The sequence below is a fragment of the Larus michahellis genome, chromosome Z, assembly GCF_964199755.1.
Source record: "Larus michahellis chromosome Z, bLarMic1.1, whole genome shotgun sequence".
NCBI lineage: Eukaryota > Metazoa > Chordata > Aves > Charadriiformes > Laridae > Larus > Larus michahellis.
This window is the reverse complement of record NC_133930.1, coordinates 20125147-20144617: the sequence shown is the minus strand read 5'-3', so window position 1 is coordinate 20144617 and position 19471 is coordinate 20125147. Positions and strand designations below refer to the sequence as shown.

The 19471-nt window shown below is 40.3% G+C and overlaps 1 protein-coding gene across 1 annotated transcript in view; it reads left to right on the top strand.

The window, feature by feature from the left end:
* Nucleotides 1-19471, top strand: part of ANKRD55 (ankyrin repeat domain 55) — a 51968-nt gene that overhangs the window by 24785 nt on the left and 7712 nt on the right. The window contains exons 7-10 of the mRNA XM_074569478.1: nt 5209-5393; nt 7663-7830; nt 9274-9938; nt 15116-15217. Of these exons, the coding sequence (XP_074425579.1) occupies nt 5209-5393; nt 7663-7830; nt 9274-9938; nt 15116-15217 (1120 nt within the window). The remainder of the gene's footprint in view (nt 1-5208; nt 5394-7662; nt 7831-9273; nt 9939-15115; nt 15218-19471) is intronic.

Below are 19471 nucleotides of genomic sequence, written 5' to 3'. Positions count from 1 at the left end.
ATAGTATTTGCTTGTTGCTGCAGAAGGAGTGAAATAACGATTAAAATGTCAAACCATTCAGTGTCAGAGCAGAAGAACATCAAAGAGAAAGTCAAAGCTTTGGATTCACAGGTGTGAAATTGAAAGAGGAGGGAATGCAGAAAAAAAGGAAACACAGACAGCCCTGAAGTGCAATGCCGATTATAAGAAGCAACATCAAGAGCTGGTAGTAGGGAATTTCCATCCAGCAAAGCTGGCTACACATACAGGAAGACTTTAAAGTGTATGCTAATGCAAAGAGACAGAAAATATAGGAGAACTAATACAACCTAACCACATAATCTCCAGAGGCATTCACTTGGAAGAAAAATACTTTGTCAGGGTTTCCTGAAAACAGTTAAAGGTCGATAGCTTGTCCCTCTCCCCCTCCCACCTCTACATTACTGGTAGCCACAAGCCAGCTTAGCAGACTGCCTCCACATGATTCTTCTCTTTGGCATCGAAATATCTAGTTGACTAGCGTTTTCTGACAAGGGAAAAAAATTAACCCTCTATACAGTGCAGTGCACAAGGAAAACTTTGTACCATGTACAACTGAACATCTGGCAGAATAACATGCGATCTTACGGTAGAGCATTAGGTAAGCAACAATAAACTTCCCAAGTAAAATTATTGTTCTAGATATCAGTTGGACATACAAAGGGCTGAAATGTAAGATCAATGGCTGTAGTAACAATGAAGATAAACTGAGTAGACACAGGTGAAAAAAGTGTCAAACCCAGAAAGTGTCCCAAACTTGCAGGATTCTCCTCATGGTGCTTGATTCGGTGGATACTTCCTGAAGGATTATTTTCTTATTTTGAAAGCACTGAGAGGTGCAACTATCAGAAGTCAGGCTTTTCATTAACCAACCTAAAGAAAATGGAGTTGTAATCAAGTGAAAGTGAGAGCTAATGAATCTGTTAGTGAATTTGTTGTTTGCCACTGTCTGGAGATGACACAAATCTCAGCAAAAATGTTGTATAAATGACAGTGAGAGTTTGTCTTGTAAGGGCTCCTGGATCAAGGCTTTAGGACATTTATTCTTCATGAAGTAATTTTAATTTAGATGAGTGATCTAAGAAATAAAAGTTCACTGAGGAGGATGAATAATGGGTGGAAGCAGATAAAGGTGTGAGATGGGACAAAAATGTAAAGAAAACTGGGTGGGGGGGAGCCCTGCAGAATTATATAGAAACACAGAGCAAAAATAACTAATAATCTCTGAAAGTGCTTCTGAAAAGAATTTGAATACAAAAAGAGAAGACGAAATGTAGGGATACATGCAGTAAGGTTACAAAAACATGTAATTTTCCTATGGTAAATTTACCACTGAACATCCTGGTCTAACAATAGTACTGTGGTTCATGGTAAATTTACCACAGGAAGACTACATTTTTGGTGACCTCAGCTCAAAGCTATCAATCTAAGCAGTGTAAGCGTTTTGAGAGAATTTTGTGTGCAACTTACAAAAGCCAAGATGAATGTAAAGATAAGAAGGCATTCCTAAGAAGAGAGCTGGAAAACCACAAAGCAGTTGGCCAGAGACCTCTTTCAGCAGAAGGTACAAAATATTAGGAAATATACTTTGATTATGTAGAAAACGTAATTAACAATTTGATTGAATTGTTAAAACAGGACAAAAATTTCATAGCTATCTTCAAAGCAATTAGTGCTTCCTCAGATAAGAAGCTATTAGATATAGTATGTTTGAATGTCAATAAATCAGTTTAGTACCAGATAGTAAAACACAGAAATACTGGAAGAGTGCCAACAAGATAAAGTTTATCACATGGCACAGAAAGCTGGTTAAGTAGGCAGTGAATAGAATGATCATAAAAAGTCCAATTCTTTATCCCTTTCTGATTTGAGCAGTACATGCAATTTTAATCACAGTGAATGACATTAACAGCACAATTTGTATAAGCACAACCTGCTGTAATGGACCCAGAATTCAGCCCAAAGACAGGATGTCCCAGTGGGGAAGAATAAGGAGTAATGCAATCAAAATCAACCCAGGGACTTCTATATCATATATTCTCTATCAGCTGCATTCAGGACAGTTCAAATAATATTTGGAGGTGAACATCTCACAGACGGTCCAGCCAGGGATTTATCAAAAGAGTGTTTTTGGTTGTTCCACAATGAGGTGACGAAATACAGAATGTGTATAGAGCCCACAGGTAGAACAAAATTAGAGGGACACCAAGCACTTCATGGGGGAGGACGATATTTTGATAAATTGTAGGAATGAACTGAAATTAATACAGTACCACTGTGTACAGAACTCTGAAAAATTAAGGCTGTCTGCACAAAATGAAAAGTAGTAGACTACTAGAGTAGTGGATTACAAAGTGAGTAGGATTTTAAATTATGGTGTTGATACAAAACAAACAAACATCATTCTGGGACATATTAACAGAAGTGTGATACATGTGGGCTACAGGAAGCAGCAGTGTCATTTTCGATGTCAGGAGAAAAGCCTCAGCTGCATAATTATGTAGATTGTCATGCCATGGTTGAAGAAAGCTGTAGACAAACTGGAAAGAGGTCAAAAGTAAGCACCAAGTATGATACATGGGTTGAAAAACTTGACCCATGAAGAGAGGTTGAAATGTTTTGTTTAGTCTAGAAAACGGAAGATTGGTGGGAGACAGAACAGTCTGTAAATGTATAAAATGCCAGTAAGAACAGTGGGACATTTCTTTTGCAAATGCTAAGAGTTGTGTAAGAATGCTGAGGGACTGAAACTGTAGGTGCAGGATGTGAAATTTGGACTTAGCAAGACAATATAAAATTAAAGGAAAGTGGTGTCACTAGAACATGAATACAGAAATAGTAAGATACTGCATGTTAATTTGTTTTTGAATCAAAACTGACATGGAGAAGGATGTTAATAGATAGATGTTAATGTTTATTGTGGTAGTGCTAGACGTATATAATAGACTTCCAGGTTCAGTTAGCCCTGAATGTGACTAGAGATTTCTCTGGTGCTAGTAACCAAAAAAATGTAACAGAATTATGCTGGTATGGAGGACGTTGACATTTGGCATAGGGACTGAAGAATAAAAACAACAATTATTCATAGGACCTCGGTATTCCTGAATATGAAGATCAACACTTTTTTTTTTCATTAGATATTCAGACAACTATAAATTAATAACAATTTTAACATGGTTGATGAGGATGTTACAAAATGCCTGGTCATAGAAAATAAGCTTGGATGGCATGACCATAGAGTGCGCCCTAAATTCAACAGGTGAGTAAACAAAGCACATATAAAACAAAATTCCTGATTTCAGAGGGACACATTTTGGTAAATTAAGGGAATTCTCAGTTGGACTGAGAAGCTTTGCGAACATCAGGTTCCAGAGACCTGGAATGTATCATGTCAATGGTGCAAAATGTAGCAGGAATCTTCATTGCAAGAGCAGAGAAGAAAAATGTGTAGAAGAGGCTTGAGATACAACGGATGACTATCCATAGCAGGAGGGGTGGAACTAGATGGTCTTCTAGGTCCCTTACAACTCTAACAATTTTATGATTCTATGATCTTTAAAGGGTATATTTAGAATATGTAGACATCTTAAAAAAGAAAAAGCAAAACTACGGAGAAGCAAAAGAAGTTTTATCTTAAAATCAAGAAGTGAAGAGTAAATGTTGAATAGAGGTTGGAAGGAAATTACTTTCAGGGATAAGGCTTGAAATCAATCTTGCTTAATATTTTCATGATAACTTGGCACAAAATATGAGAACTTTCTGATGAAATCTGCCAATAAAAAACTGGAAGACATTAACAGAGAAGAAAGGGGATATCATATGGGGGAAGCTGGATTTCCTTTAAGTCTACAGTGACATTAATGGGACAAAAATTATTTAAGCCATACACTTGGGTACTAATAACAGAACCTCCTCCGAGAAACTAGAAACTCTGTGTTTGGAAACGACTATGGAAGAGAAGTACCGAGTTCTAAAGGGTTATTCCAAAATTACTAGGAGCTTCTAATGGGACACAGCTGTGAATAAGGCAAATGCTGTTCTGTGACATACCAAAAGAGGTATTTCTAACACAAATAGGAAAGAGCTAGTGTCACTGTGCAAAGACCTGGTAAAAATGTCAGTGTATGACGTGGTACAATTGTAATCACCCCTCTCCAAGGATACATAACTGAAACACAAAAGGAGAAGGGTTAGTGGGTTGATGAGAGAAATAGAAAGTGTATTTTACAAGGAAAACTGAAAAGACTTTGATTGATTACAGCAGCAAGAGAACAACACAGAAGGGGTACGATGATTGTCTATAAATACATCTGAAGAACAAATGCCAGTTAAAGAAGTATTTATTCTAAATAATAATGCTGTCACAGAAACAAAGGGACATAAATCAGCAATGAGTATGAATAGAAATCAGAGATACTAATCATTAAAGCAAACAAGTTCTTGAACTGCCTTCCTTTGGGAGCAGTGGGGACAAAAAAACCGAATTGCTTTTAATGGACACAGTAAGTTTATGAAAAGGAATATGTAACAAGTGATTGCAGGGATTGAATTTGATGATCTAGAAAGACCTTTCCAGCCTTGTGTTTGTATGTTGTTATATAAAAAATCATTAATTCTTTTTCTCTGTTCCTACCAAGTTAGGATATAAGAAGTTCAGTTTCATTTGCAGGTTAGAGAAGGATGTCAACTTTCTATTAAGACACTAACGCACTGAAGCAAACTAGCTAAGAAACTTTTCGAGAACCACTTAAGCAAATATTTTGACATGGCTTTTCTAGGTGTACTTGGACAGGTTTACAGAAGTGGGTTGGTCTTTTGAGGTCCTTTCCAACCTTAAATTTCTATGAGAAAATATAGGCTCGTATCTTTCTGGGCTCTGGCTTAGCAAAACAGCAAAGACCCCAAGTTATTTCTGAGAAAGCTGTTGAGTAATTTATGCTCTGTAACTTTTGGAGATATTTGCAGGGGTACATTATTTATTATTTTTCCAGTGTTCAAAGTGTTCTAGAAAATTCATAAAGCAAACCCAATTCCCAGCAGGAGATGGGAAGCTTTTGGCTTTCGTACTTGTGGAGTCTGGTATACACAAAACAAAATACCATTATTGTATTTAGCCTTCTCTAGCAGAGAAAATGCAGTTTGGTGTGAGCTCCATTGTAAAATGCTTTTCTTCTCTGAACTTCCTCTCAGAGTGGCAACAGGATTCTGTGTTCCATCATTCTGGACCACTACCAGGGACCATCAATAATAAACTACGATGACGAGAATGGCAAAACATGTATGCACATTGCTGCTGCTGCAGGCTACAGTGATATTATCAGTGAGCTGGCTAAAGTCCCGGAGTGCAACCTGCAAGCCCTTGATGTGGATGACAGGTAACCATGGAAACTCTGAAACTGAAATTGCTGCTTCCTTTCTATTAACCTGAGACGAGCTCTGTTTATTCTATAATCGTGTTTCCTGTTTCACAGGCCATGGCCTAGTTAATGAACTGCACTTACAGAGAACCATGCTTGCTCAGAAACAATGCAAAGCAGTCCAGCTCACATGTATAATACCTACTATAATAACTGACTCGTAGGAAAGTTGTTTAACTTTGTGTTTCTGGTAGGAAATGATAAGATTATGTGTGAAAGGACTTTGTCACCACTTGACTTAACTTCTTTCTATCACAAGTGAACATTCTTGTCAAAACAATAGAACAGGATCCTACAACTTGAAGCTGGGATCCTGCTGCTTTGTATTTAAGAAATGGCAATGCTTCCTTGTTGCATTTAAGGTGCTAACACAGTATTCCTATGGGACTAGGGGACCTTCACCTTCCATTCTGACAAGGTATTTGGTTCCTTCCAGGATGAAATCCCCATATAATAAAGTGCAGAAGAGTCATCCTCTTCCCTCTTTTTTCACACCACACCTACCTCCCTTGGAACTTTGCTCACAAATTTATTTAATGCAAACAGAACCAACTGGCTGTTTGCATTGATTATTCTGTTCAGTGGAGCAAAAGCCGAGGTTTTCTTGGCTTAGTCCTTCAGGTACTTAAAATAATAGCATTCTTCATGGAAAAGTGCAATAAAATGGAACAGAAATAAAACCAACAGGGTTCTGGAGAAGTTTCTAAACATCAGTAAAATGTAGTTGAGAAGGCTGTGTTTCTATGGAGAGAAGGGTGAAGGGAGGAGTTTAACTACACTTAAGAGCTCTGTAAGGCACAACCTCCTATTACACGTTCTCAGATATTTCCATAGAAGGTATTAGACTTGAAGAGGGGAAAAGATAAGCTGTTCACTCACTATAAATACACAGTAGATTTCCATTCTATTGTGTTTCTGAATCTGCCATCTGAAATCACTGGCACTGGAAAGATAGAGGCAGAGAAAAATAAATTTTATTTTTTATTCTTGCAGTTTTCTTACGGTGTTTTCTGTGCTTTCAGATTTTTCACAAGAACAAAATATTACAATTTGAAAACTGGACAAAAGTTTCCAAAGGCAAGACACAAATCTCAGGAAGCAGAAAATCAGTTTGATTCTCCTACACAGATTCAAGACAATTACATCAGCTCTAGTCTGGGCCCATCAAAAAACAGAAACAGGCAAAGGGGCAATAACAGTCTGGTAGATGTGTCCAGTCCTTCTCATTTATCTGAGGGAAACTCCTTCTCCTACCTTCATGGAGAGCCCTGAGCCAACCATTGCTAATTGTGTTTGATGCAAAGACGAGAAGAGCTTGTCCCTGTTTTTCCTTTTTCTCCCTTTTTTCTCCCTTGTCCCTTTTTCTCCCCCTCTAAACCACTTTGGTGAGACCTCACCTGGAGTACTGCATCCAGCTCTGGTGGCCCCGACACAAGAAGGACTCGGACCTGTTGGAGCAACTCCAGTGGAGGCCACAAAGATGATGAGAGGGTTGAGAGAGTTGGGGTTGTTCAGCCTGGAGAAGACAAGGCTCCAGGGAGACCTTATAGCAGCCTTCCAGTGCCTAACAGGGGCCTAACAGGGAAAGAGGGCAGAGACTCTTTATGAGGGAGTGTAGTAGTGATAGGACAAGGGGTAACAGTTTTAAACTGAAAGGGGGTGGGTTTATATTAGATATTAGGAATAAATTCTTTCTTCTGAGGGTGGTGAGAACAGTTCCAAAACCTGGAACAGGTTGCCCAGGGAAGTTGTGGATGCCCCATCCCTGGAAGTATTCAGGGCCAGGTTGGATGAGGCTTGGAGCAACCTTATCTAGTGGAAGGAACTAGATGATCTTTAAGGTCCCTTGCAACCCAAACCATTCTATGATTCTATGCAGTGGACACTACAAAGATTTTTTTCAAAATCTGCTCTGAAAACTTCAGGCACTTCTCCCACTCTGCAGTTCCAGCAGCGGAAAAGATGATATTATATAGCAGGTATAGGCATTCCACAGCCCCATATCTGCTTTATCTACAGCTAAATAGGTGCACATAGATAGATGCCAGTCTATGGTCCAATTACCACCACTGGCTACCACATCAGTGTAGGTTAAGTTGCTGGAGAATTCCTTAAAATGGATGAGTGAATCTGGACGAGTAGCATAGAAACACACCTCATTATGTCACTAATAGTTTTGATAGTAAATTCATTCATCTATTCTAACGATACTCCCGCTTTTCTGTAGGACGCCCTTGCACTGGGCTGCAGCAGCAGGGAAAGCTGACTGTGTGCAGACACTGCTGGAGCTGGGGATAGACAGCAGCCCTCGAGACATCAATGAAAACACCCCTCTGACATACGCAATGTACTGTGGGCACACAGCATGCATCAAGCTGCTGTCTCAGGAGAGCAGGTAAAGTAAAAGTGCACATCTTACTCACGTTGCCACTGACTAGAAAACAAATTCATTGCTTTTTTTATGCTACTGTGGGGTTTGAGCCCAGGGTGATGTCTCCTTGATTCATATGCAATATTCAGTTCAAGTTTTCCACCAAAATAGCAACATTAGGATTAGTCATCTACTGAAGACTCATCACTGCGGTTACAGTGCTAGTCTGCCAATCAGCAGACGGTTCTGAACCAAGAAGATGTGAGTATAGCTCTTGCTCGGTCACCTTCATGCAGAAAATTTATCTTACAGAATAATTTCAGCCCTCAGATGTATGGCTTCCACTTTTTTTAAATCTCTGAGTACTATCTGTGTGTTCATGTAATCAGACAGAGGGACAGACGGAACACAAAAGCAGCTTTTCCACATAGATAATAAAATAATTTTAAAGTTTTCATCTGCAGGGTAAGGGTTTGGCCATGTTTTCTTAGCATTCTTTAGTTCTCTACCTTGGTTGTCTCTTCTTATTCTGAGTTTAGATTTTTTCTGTTAAAAAGTATTTTTTTTTACCATTGCTTATGATCTTCCTCTCTCTTTGTATTTCTCATGTTTCAGCAGATGTCATTTAATTCATTTCAATTCTTCAACTTTGGTAAATGAGCATGCACTTACAAAGACATTTGTCATCACATTTCTTTGCACTTTCCCCTCCTTTCCAGTCAGCAGTTAGCAGTATTTCCTGTGTTGCAAATTGTAAGACAGGGTAACAGTACCTCTCCTCCTCCTCCTTCTCTTTCTCCTCTTCCTCCACTTCAGTAGCTCTGAAATGTTGATTAGTCAAAATCTCATCTAAAAACTACTACAGCAACACCACTGTAGGTAATTATCTTGATAGATCTTCTGAAACTGTGCCAGGCCTCCTTAGTACAGGCAAGACAAGGGAAAGGGAAGGGGAAAGGGAAGGGGAAACGGGAGGGCAAGGGCATGGGCAAGGGCAAGGGAAAGGGAAGGAGAAAGGGAAAGGGAAAAGGAAAGGGAAAGGGAGGGAAGGAATGATGAACTAGTGCCTTTGTTACGCTCTTAGCAATGACTGTGCTATTGGAAATACGGTTTTCCAAATATGACATAATACAAAGACCACTTGGTTTTTAAGATCCCAGCATGTTCTTCTTGTTATTATTGGATCTTGCCTCACCATTCAGAATAATGATTCTGCAGCTGGTAGATGCTGAAGCCAGAAAGTTTCTTTGTTTTTTTACCTACATTAAGATGAGTGTAAGGCAATGAACCCCACAAGAAAGAGGGAAATAACATGGTATTATTTTCAGCTCTAATTTTCTGTCTCCTTGAACCACCCCTCCAAATGTATCATCGGAATCATATATACCCCATTTCATGGGCTAACACAGACAGGACTTCTTTCATCATTTGGCAATAATGACATCACATTGTGATTTGCACTTCCAGTAGACCTGAGCCAGTTCATGAGTTTCCATCCCAGAACAACAGACTCCTAAAGAAAGAAGGACGATTCAGCATGCTGAATCACATCTTCTCTTGCAAAAAGAAGAAAGATGATCAGAAAACCAGTCAGAAGGAGAGAAGCAGAGACCGATATCCTCGAGAAGAGACCTCAGAAGTAGACGACATCATCACCACTTTCGATTGCATTATGGACACAAACTGCAAAGACATTCCAGATGAGTGTGTGACCACTGCTGACTTGAAAAGAAGGAGCACAGACAGAAAGTACCTCATGCCAGAAAAGAAGCAACCAGAGTGTCAGGGACTTCTGCCCATCAGAACCCAGAGCCTTCCCCCAATCACTGCAGGCAATTCCTTCCTAACTGCTTCCCAGAGCACAACGTCAAGCTTCTCCTCCAGCACCAGCACCCACTATTTTACACACAAGTCTCAAAAGAGTAGGAGTGAACACAACTTGCTGGACCACAGAAGCAACTGCCAGAGTTTGTTGGATGCTCCCTGGAACACAGACTCTAACCATCTACTCTCCTACAAAGTCTGTACTAGGACTCCTTCAGACAAACTGATAAATGGCTTAAACTCTGATAGATCTCACCATGTGCTTTTGTGCCCTCCCCGCCTTCCCTCACTTCCCAGTTCTCCATCAGGTAATTTCTTTCTTCTCTATCTCCCAAACCCTACAGTCTCCACTGATGTGGCAAGCTGAGTCAGAAAAAAACAGTAAGTCTGACCCATGATATTTCTATTTCTTTAATAACTTTTTCAGTTTCTTCTCCCTGTATGTAGTAGCAGTTGCAGAAAGCATGTGGACAGGACATCAGCTGACAGCTGAAACAAGGTGCCTAGATGTGCTTTTGGTCTGATGTGCTGTTCTTATGGCCTCTCCAAAGCTGAATTCAGGTTGCTAAATTTACAGAGACAGAGTAAATGCTTTTATGTTGTGGTTTGGAAAGTGTAATGCAACGGTAATGAAGCAGAGCATCAGAATTCTGAAGTAAACTCAAAACGAGGGTTTGGCAGGATTTGGGATCTAGTACTTTGTTTGACTTATATCCATGTTTAAACGAATCTGGCTGGCCGGCCTGTGTGCTGGAGTTTACTTCAACATATCAGTGTCTCCAACTTCATCTCCCTTGGGATTACTCCCACGCCAAAATTAAACACAACTAGCATGCCTTCTGACCACTGTAATATCCAACTAAAAATGAGGCAAGAAAAAACAATCCCCAAACTTACCAGTACACCATTACAAGGAATAAATGTTACACAATAGGTTAATTTGCCCTCACCCCAACAGACATGCGCCGTTATCCTCCAGTCAAATGAGCAGTGGACAGAAGCCCTGCCTGAGAAGACCCCTCAGTTAGGTCAGGTCACTATCTGAGCTTGCATGATAGTGCAAACTGTACTGACTCCTAAGCAAAAGGTTCTATAAAACAGAAAATCTTTGTTCACATCTCTAATAACGAGAGTAGAGACAGAAACTTCAGAATGACAGGTCATTCTACATTGTGCAAATAAAGTCTGGAAATAGTTTTTCAGGGGAAAAAGGAACTATTCAAAAAGTTCCACTTCCTGAACATCAGGACGCGTTCCTGAAAGCTTGACAGACCTGTTCTATAGGTGTCACTACTTTTTTACTGTGCACTCTTCAGCTATTCACTCAACCATACAAACCCCAAACTCCACGTGGCTAGCAAGGATTGCTCCAGCATGCTCTTTCTACACTGAACTCTGAAAGGTTCAGCTCCCATGTGGAAGACAAGAAAACCTGCAGGGCTTCTTTACAACCTAAATATAAGAGGGTACAGTGAGACTGAGATATTTGAGATCATTCATATTGACAGTAGAAGGATGAATGAACTCAAACTGGATAAATGAAACCTGAGGACAACTATGGGGAAACATTTCTTGGTGGAATTATCTAGACTATGAATACATTTGATGTGGAAGTAACTACCATGTTATTTAAAATGTGATTATAGATTTTTCTTAAGACTGTAGTATACTGTATGGTTAAATCCTTGTTTGCTCTGGACAGAAGGACAGGTGGTTTTCTATGAACATCCTATGACAAAAAGCTGCAACCAGCTGAATCAGGATGAACCTCGTGCATCCACTCATCACGATCTGCACAGGGACTCGATATAGGACCAGCAGTCTAAATGCATGAATGAGGGCAAAATCACATCAATTATGGGAAATCTTCTAATTGTTACAATGTGAGCTGTCTTTGCATGTCCAAAGGAAGAGTAAGGCATTTTAAGACAGCTTATTATCTTCCTTGGAGAAAAAAAAAAGCCCGAGTCTGCTTTAAGCCCAGTTTGCTGTGACCAGCTCCCTTTAATAAAACTTTCCAACAATAAACAGAGTCCTGTAGATCACAAAAAGGACTTCCACTGAGGCATGTGAATTAAAAGTTGTAAGGAGGCAGAGAGCGTCTAACAGGAATACATTGCACAACCCAGATACTGTCTAACATTTTTTCATGATAAAAAATATCTGCTTATCCCTCTTCAGGCCTATGTGTGTGGTTTAAATCTGTCTGCCCCTGTAATTAAAGCCACCTGACTTGCTTTGAACTAGAACTGCATTTACTGTACAAGCTCCAGGGCTTCCAGGTCTCCAGTGTGCTGCGCCGGCAGGACGTGGAGGGATGAGAAGCAAAGTAAGGCTGGCCCCAGCCCCGACGGCAGCACCGTGCAGGCAGCTCTCTTGGAGGAAAGATATTTCCTCATTGTTTTTTTTTTCTGCAGAAGGCTAAGGGGAAAAAACCCAACCAGCTGGTCTTTGAAGGACACTGAACTGTTAATACTCCATTTCTCAAGTCATGACTCGGAGGGGCTACATGTAATTTCCTAACCACTGAGTATCCAGGGCAGGACTATGAGTATCAATAATCTAGGGAAACTCAATCTGAAAATTATTTTCTCAGCTGACACACAGTGTTGATTGCCTTGCATGGCCATGCCTTTATTAAAGTCAGAGCTAATTTTTGTGCTTACTGCTACTAAGGCAGCTGGCACATAGATGGGGATTTTGGGAGGTTTTTTGTTCTGTTTTCTGTGCTCCTGGAAATGAAAGATGAGTCAATTTACTAGCTGAGCCTTAGCGCTTACATAAAGGGGAGAGGCTGCTGTGAGTAGCAATGAGACTTTCCTTACTATCATGCACTGATTTCTCTCAGAATAACTACTTTGTCTTGCCCTCCGCTGGGGAAAGCAAAGATAGACTGTACCAAAAACTATTGTCAAGATTGCAGGAGTGCTTGCCAGCCACAGTGCTGAGCTCGCGTCCACAATATGAAGCATTTTGTATTTATGAGCTTTGCAATCATCCCATTTTGCAAAACGTACTGCCATCTACTTTCCAAGGGAAAAATGGTGTAAGCAGAGAAACTCCAAGTCACATAGGTAAAAGGAAGCCTGTGTCAAACGTAAGGCAGCTCTTAGCACCCTCTTACCAGATTTAGCCTCCTTCTATCACACACTCATCTTTTAGATTACCAACTTTCCAGGTCTAAGGTGACAGTTTATTACAGATTTTATTACAGCAGCCCAGTACCTTTTATTTGCTTAAACAGATAATGTAAAAAATAGGCCACTATTAAGCTTATGTTGGCATAAGCAATGTGTTATAGTCCAACAGGAAGGAAGCACTTCTTGGCCAGGAAAGAGTAGAGCAAAGCTGATCAGTGTGGCTGTTTGTTTCTCAAACTGAAGGACTGATTTACAGGCGGACATTCGTCATAACATTTACAACTTTTCCACAAAACACACGACAACATGGTTCTCCTACCTAAATGCAAAAGAAAATCAAAGAACAACCTGTAAAAAAAGTCAGTAAATAAAATGATATGCACAAGCGTCCTGCGTTTTATACTAATGAAATTGCCTCCTTTCCATTACATTCAAAAATGCCATTGTAAATATACTCTCGGGGATGACAAAGATGATGTCTTAAAGAAAGAAAAACCTTTCTCTCCGATGTTATGTGAAGCAGATAGAAAAGAAGAGCAGAAGAATACTTCCCCTGGATGCCAGAACTTTTAGACAACAAGGATTCTTTTCCAAGCATTCATATCCGCCTTGCAAACATGATTGTGCTGTGTACTGTTGTTTTGCTGCCAGATACCCCCACTTAGGAAATAAACATATCTCTTGATAGAAAAAACAGCCTCCCATCATCAAAGCCATAATGGTACATACATAATAACCCATTAGTTCTCAGCATAAGCATCGCTGAAACCAATATAACTTGAATTGCACTAATGGGAGCAGCAGGCTTGATTCTCTGCTATTTTGGAATAGATATATTTATTTCTTTGTGCACAGTGGATGTGATGTCTATAGAATAAACTTACCAATTTAACACCCACTTTTTGATCACCCTGTAGAAGTGTTAAAGACTAAATAAAGCATAAATCATGGGAAAAGGAAACCAAAGTCTGTTTCTATTAGATACATCTCATCCATAAGAGATTGTTCACGCTTTAGCCCAATACATGTCAGCTTTACCCATGGGACCCGGTAGATTGAGACAAGCTCTATTGACTGCCATTGCCTTTGGACCAGAATCTTGCTCCGTGCTGAGCTGAAGGCTGCACTATAACATGGGGGTTTGTCTGACAAAACACTTTAGCTCCTTTCACACAGAATCCATTTAGTCAGTAACATAGTTACAGAAGTCGTGACAACTACTTCAGTGCACCTCTAGGAATCTGTTCTACACTATTTTCCTGTAGCTTTATCTTGCACAGCTCAGCAATACACAGGTATTTTCAAGTACCAACTATAAAGCCACAAAGGCTTTTTATATCGTTCCATTTCTTCCTATTGCTTAAGATGTCCTACTACACCCAGCTCGTGTCTCCCCTCGTCTCTGCGTGCCAACAGAGCTTATGCTTGCTCTGTAATGAGCTATGTTGCAACGCCATGCTGAATGAGCAGCTGTTTGCAAGACAACTCAAGACTCCTTACAAAGCTCATCTCAGGTCTGGTGATAACAAAAAAGAAAAATTTGAGGGACTCAAACGTCACAGAATAAGATCAATTCAGGAAAAGGATCTGGGAAAAATGCTGATCTGGTGCTTGAGTTTCTACTTTTTCAATAGTATTTGATGTGTCATTTATGTAGTGAAATGCATTACACCATCTAACACATTGTCTTTTTTAATAGTACAAGACCAAAGTTAACTTTAATCTTAGCCAGTGAAATGCCACAGTTAGCTAATTACACTTTCATTTTCCAGTATCTATTCTTCTTGGTAAAAATTAAATTGCCATAAACGTAGTTTATTAAGAATCAGTTTCTATCAGTTTTGCTATGTTTTCATCTGCAGCAAAACCCTCTCAAAGCTCATCTTTACTGCTGATATACTCCCAATAGTCTCATTTTCCACTGAGCAGTTGAACTCCATTTGTGTTCTAGTACATAGAAAGGCTGAGACCCTGTTAGAAAAGTTTGCGAACTAAAACTTCGATGAAGAAATCAAATCAACCTAGTTGAATATTTCTAGATATTTTGTGTCCAAATATTCTTACATGGACCTAGTTACTTGACCGTGCCTGTTTTAAGACCAATTACTATATTATATGAGAGGATATATGATAAGGGTACACATGAAGGTTATATTAAATCAGTCACTCTTTTTCATAAATGTAAAGAGAACAAAGCAACAGCTTTTTTCAGTTCGTGGTTTCTTGTTATTATATATTTCTGAGAATTACTAAGTAAGTTTTCTTTTTTTCTAGAAGCCAGACATCTACAGTGCACTGTATTATTTACAATTATTTTCATATGGTAACATATTTTTCTTTCACAGGTAAAAATTTTCAACAGATGCCCATAGATGAACCCAAAATAAAAAACCTTACTCCTGTACGGAACAGCCTAGCTCCCATACCCAACCACTGTGCTCACAAAAGTAAGTACAGGCAAGTCTCAGTTACAATATCATTATGTGTGCCCCCATCACTGGCATCTGAGTGCCTGAGAGAGGTTTCACGTTCCTTTTTCACAGCATCGTAGAATGGCTGAGGTTGGAAGGCACCACTGGAGATTGTCTAGTCCAACCCACCTGCCCATGGAGAGGTCACCACCAGCAGGTTGCTCAGGATCACATCCACTTAGGTTTTAAATACCTCCAAGGACGGGGACTACACTACTTCTCTGGGCAACTGTTCTAGTGTTTGACCACCCCCAGAGTAAAAAAGTCTCGTGTAACCTATTTGTGCCCATTGACTCTTTCCCCATCATGGGACACCACAGAGAAGAGTCTGGCTCCCTGTTCATTACTCCCCTCAGTCAGGCATTTATACATATTGACAAGATCCCCTGACTCTTCTCTTCTCAAAGCTGAACTGTCCTGGCTCTTTCAGCCTCCCCTTTGAGGCTGGACACTCCAATCCCTTAATCATCTCCATCGTCCTTTGTTGGACTTGCCCCAGTATGTCCTTGTCTCTCTTATGCTGGGCCCACAGAATGGGACACAGCACTCCAGATGTGTCTCACCAGTGCTGAGTAGAGGGGAGGGATCACCTCCCACGATCTGCTGGCAACACTCCTCCTAATGCAGCCCCAGATACTGTTGGCTGTCTTTGCCGCACAGGCACACTGCTGGCTCATGTTCAGCATGTTGTCTATCAGGGCCCTCAGGTTCCTCTCTGACAAGCTCCATTCCAGCTGTTTGATCTTCAGCATGTATTGGTGCAGGGAGTTATTCCTCCCCAGGTGCAGGACTTTACATTTCCCACCTTCAGCTGGACTTTGTGGTGCTGATCACAACCCTGTTCTCCAAAGAGTTTCATAGATTTGGCCCAGTCGAAGCGATATATGTCAACATAGAGGAGCGTTTGGTTCTACATTTATTTTCCAGAGCAGAGGTGACTGGAATTCTCACAGACACAGGATTTTTCACTCTCGGTTTCACTCTTGATTGCATATGCCTGTATGACTCAGGTAGCTTTTCACAGGGGGCAGGACATGATGACTTACAGGAATGCAAAGAGATGGATGACAACAGCCTAATGACTGCATGGCAGAGAAAGGTTGGATATGTGAGATGAAAGCCAGGATAAGGAATGACTCTTCTGCAAACAGCATGAAAAATATGATATTTTATCATGACACTGATTTTTGTGTCCTTTTGCTAGCAAAAATTAGAGGGAAGAGGACTGGAACAAGATCATCAGGTTTCCAGAAACTTTGTCATTTTCTGAATGCTACATAGGTGAAAAGATGTCTCTCTGTCTTAAGCACAGCAGATAGACTAGCTTTTACTTGAGGGCAGGAATAATTAATTTCTCTCATTCTAACAGCAACTGGTTAGGGTTACCTTCTGTAACACAGGAGCTAAAATAAAGGGATTGGGAGAGCAGCAGACTTTTTTTCCTCTGCACTTGCAGACAGCTCTTCATTCCCAAGGCAGTAAGAAGCAAGGTCACAAAAAGCAGGGAAAGCCTCACCCTGCTCCCACAGCCCCGGCAGAGTCTCAAGACTTAGTGAGTGTCCCAGGATGGACCCAGCCAGCGTCTGGGGTGCTCTTCACATGCAAACATAGCCCTACTCCCAGCAGCATCCTGCTCGCACAGCCTTGTGCTCCACTAAGCGCAAATCCTCCAATGTATTTTGGATGAGGATTTGCAGTTTACTGTTTGTCATCCTGCAGATCAGCCAGGTCCTAAAGCGTTCACAATTCAGAGCTAAATTTAAGAGTCATTTTCTCTCATGATCTGAGTTTCAGAAGCAATTCTGCAGCTATAACAATATTACTAAAAACGAAACAGCAGAGGTAGCTTTATAGGGAACATCAGATTGGGTAGGGGAAATACAGAATTCTGCACCGCTGCTGCACAGTAAATAATAGAGGAAGAAGAAAAGCAGAGACATGTGGAATACTGAGGTGGTATTCTCTGTCTGCTCAGAGGAAAGAAAAGAATCTAACTGCTTTCAAAACCCCAGCTCCAAGTCTTCTATTTTTAAGCTTTCTACTAACGTTCTCTGGGTCTTCTAGTTAAAACATAGTTGTAAACAAAATCCTAAAAAAAAAAATATTTCATAATCACTGGTGTTCTTGCAGTAATTCATCCAAACAGCCAGGATTTTAGTTCTAGTCTCATGCCAAAACCTGTGTTTTATGAATAAGATACAATTATCACAGTTAATAATCATGGTTCAATTAACGAACACAGCACATTTATCCAGGTGCCATTACTGCTTGAACATCAGTTCAGGCCAATAACAGAAAAACAAAGTTATTTGCAAAATAGGTTAAATTTCTTCTTTGTTAATACAAATGACACATTTCATCCTGGAGCTTTCCGAATAACTGTTTCAGAGCCAAGATTTCACTCATCCTCCATCTAGCCCTAAAAATATTACTGTTCTGGACACAGCCTTTATCCAGGCAAATGCCTCCAGCAATGAAGTTTGAAGATAAACATTTGTGTTTCTCTAGTATTTTCGTTACACAAGATGTGTGCTAAAAACATGCAACAAAGCCAGTGGGGGAAAAAAAGCAACCAGGGAGCTAAACAAAAAAATAAGCATAAATTAGAAAGAGAACTGAAACTACTCAGAGATTAACAGAAAGAAGAAACATCTCCCAAAAAAAGGAAGGGCAATGAAAAAAAGGAAGAGATGCTTTAATCTCTAAGCAAAACCATTTAAAAATACAAGTTAGAAAGAGGATAATAGGAATGAAACAATAGCCTAGGAAGAGTACTGGAGTGACTTTAACCCATAGTTCATGAACTCACACCCTCCAGGTGTTCCTAGGGCCAAAGAGGTCCCTCACATGGCTTCTTGAGTAGCCTCAGGACAGCCTGGCATCTCTTACTCTGCATGCTGCTGCTCCATCCCCAGCACACCCTTTCTATCTCATCATGCAACTCTCCCAAGGACCCCTGGAAAACAGGCTTACAACCATCACACGCTGCTCACACAATGCCAGAATAACCTTCCAAAAAAATATGGGACTTCTAGAGAATGCTGCTCTCACTTCTTCATGTGGCTTAGAAGGTCTGAAGCCAAAGTGACGTTACCACTTGCTGAACAACAAAAAAAGAAAAAAAAAGAAAGATATATTTCTGCAGATCCTTTAACAATATTTTCTGGGGATCAGTAGTTGTTTTTGCTGTTATTCATCATGAGCTGAAGTTTCTTCTTTCCCAAGTTAACAGCAAAGGATTCCACAAAGCACCCTCCTCTGCAGAGGGCCACCATGGTCCGCTGCTTGCAAAAGGAACAGAGTCTAAGAGTACCTCCTTCTGCTGGAGTACATACCCCTTGGGTAATGCCTCCGGGGCAGCTTTATTCTTGCCTCTGCAGTTGACAATAGCAGCCACTCGAGAGTCACTGCTGAGTGGAAAAGGCTCCATGAATGAGTCACTCTTATTGTACCACTAGGTGCTGGGTAACTGTCTCTGCCCTCTGAACATGAATAATTACTGCTGCTTTCACTGTACATAGCTTCTGGCAACCAGCCTTAAGGGTTCTGTCTTTCACAGACCCCAGTGCTGTGTCCAGGCTCACGTGTCTCAACACATACCCTAATACCAGCCATTATATCTATTATTTCAAAGCCATCCATATACTCATCCTGAAATCCTTATTGAATATCCTAAATTGAGTACAGTATGTAGGACTAGATGGAAAGCATCAACGTTTGGATGCTGCTTTTTAGTTCTTTGAATGAGCATGGGTTTGTGATGGCTAGCCGGTCATGAGGGTGAAGTTAAATTACACTTCTTTTGCATTACTTAAACCCATCATTAAGGACTTACCTAGTACGTAAAGTGTTCCAGAGATATTTTACACAGGTGCAAACTTTGAATGCATGAACGTATATATGCCTGTGCTCCAAAGAGGGAAACAAGTAAGCCTCTCAATATGCATTTGGTTTACACACCAAAATTTCAATGAACTCAAAGCATTCTATCATGTTGCAGAAAACAAACAGGCTCATTTATTGTATTTAGCCCTTCTGCCTTATTCACACAAATTCAATACCAACTAAAGCAAAGTATTAATGGTCTGGGGTATTTTTTTCATGGAAAGGAAAACTAAGAGATTTCTTGAACCTCTGAACACAAATGAACCTTGAATATGACCCATGAATTACACTACATTGCCAAAGGCCAGACAGCTCTAGTAAACACTGTCTGGTCAGGCCACCACA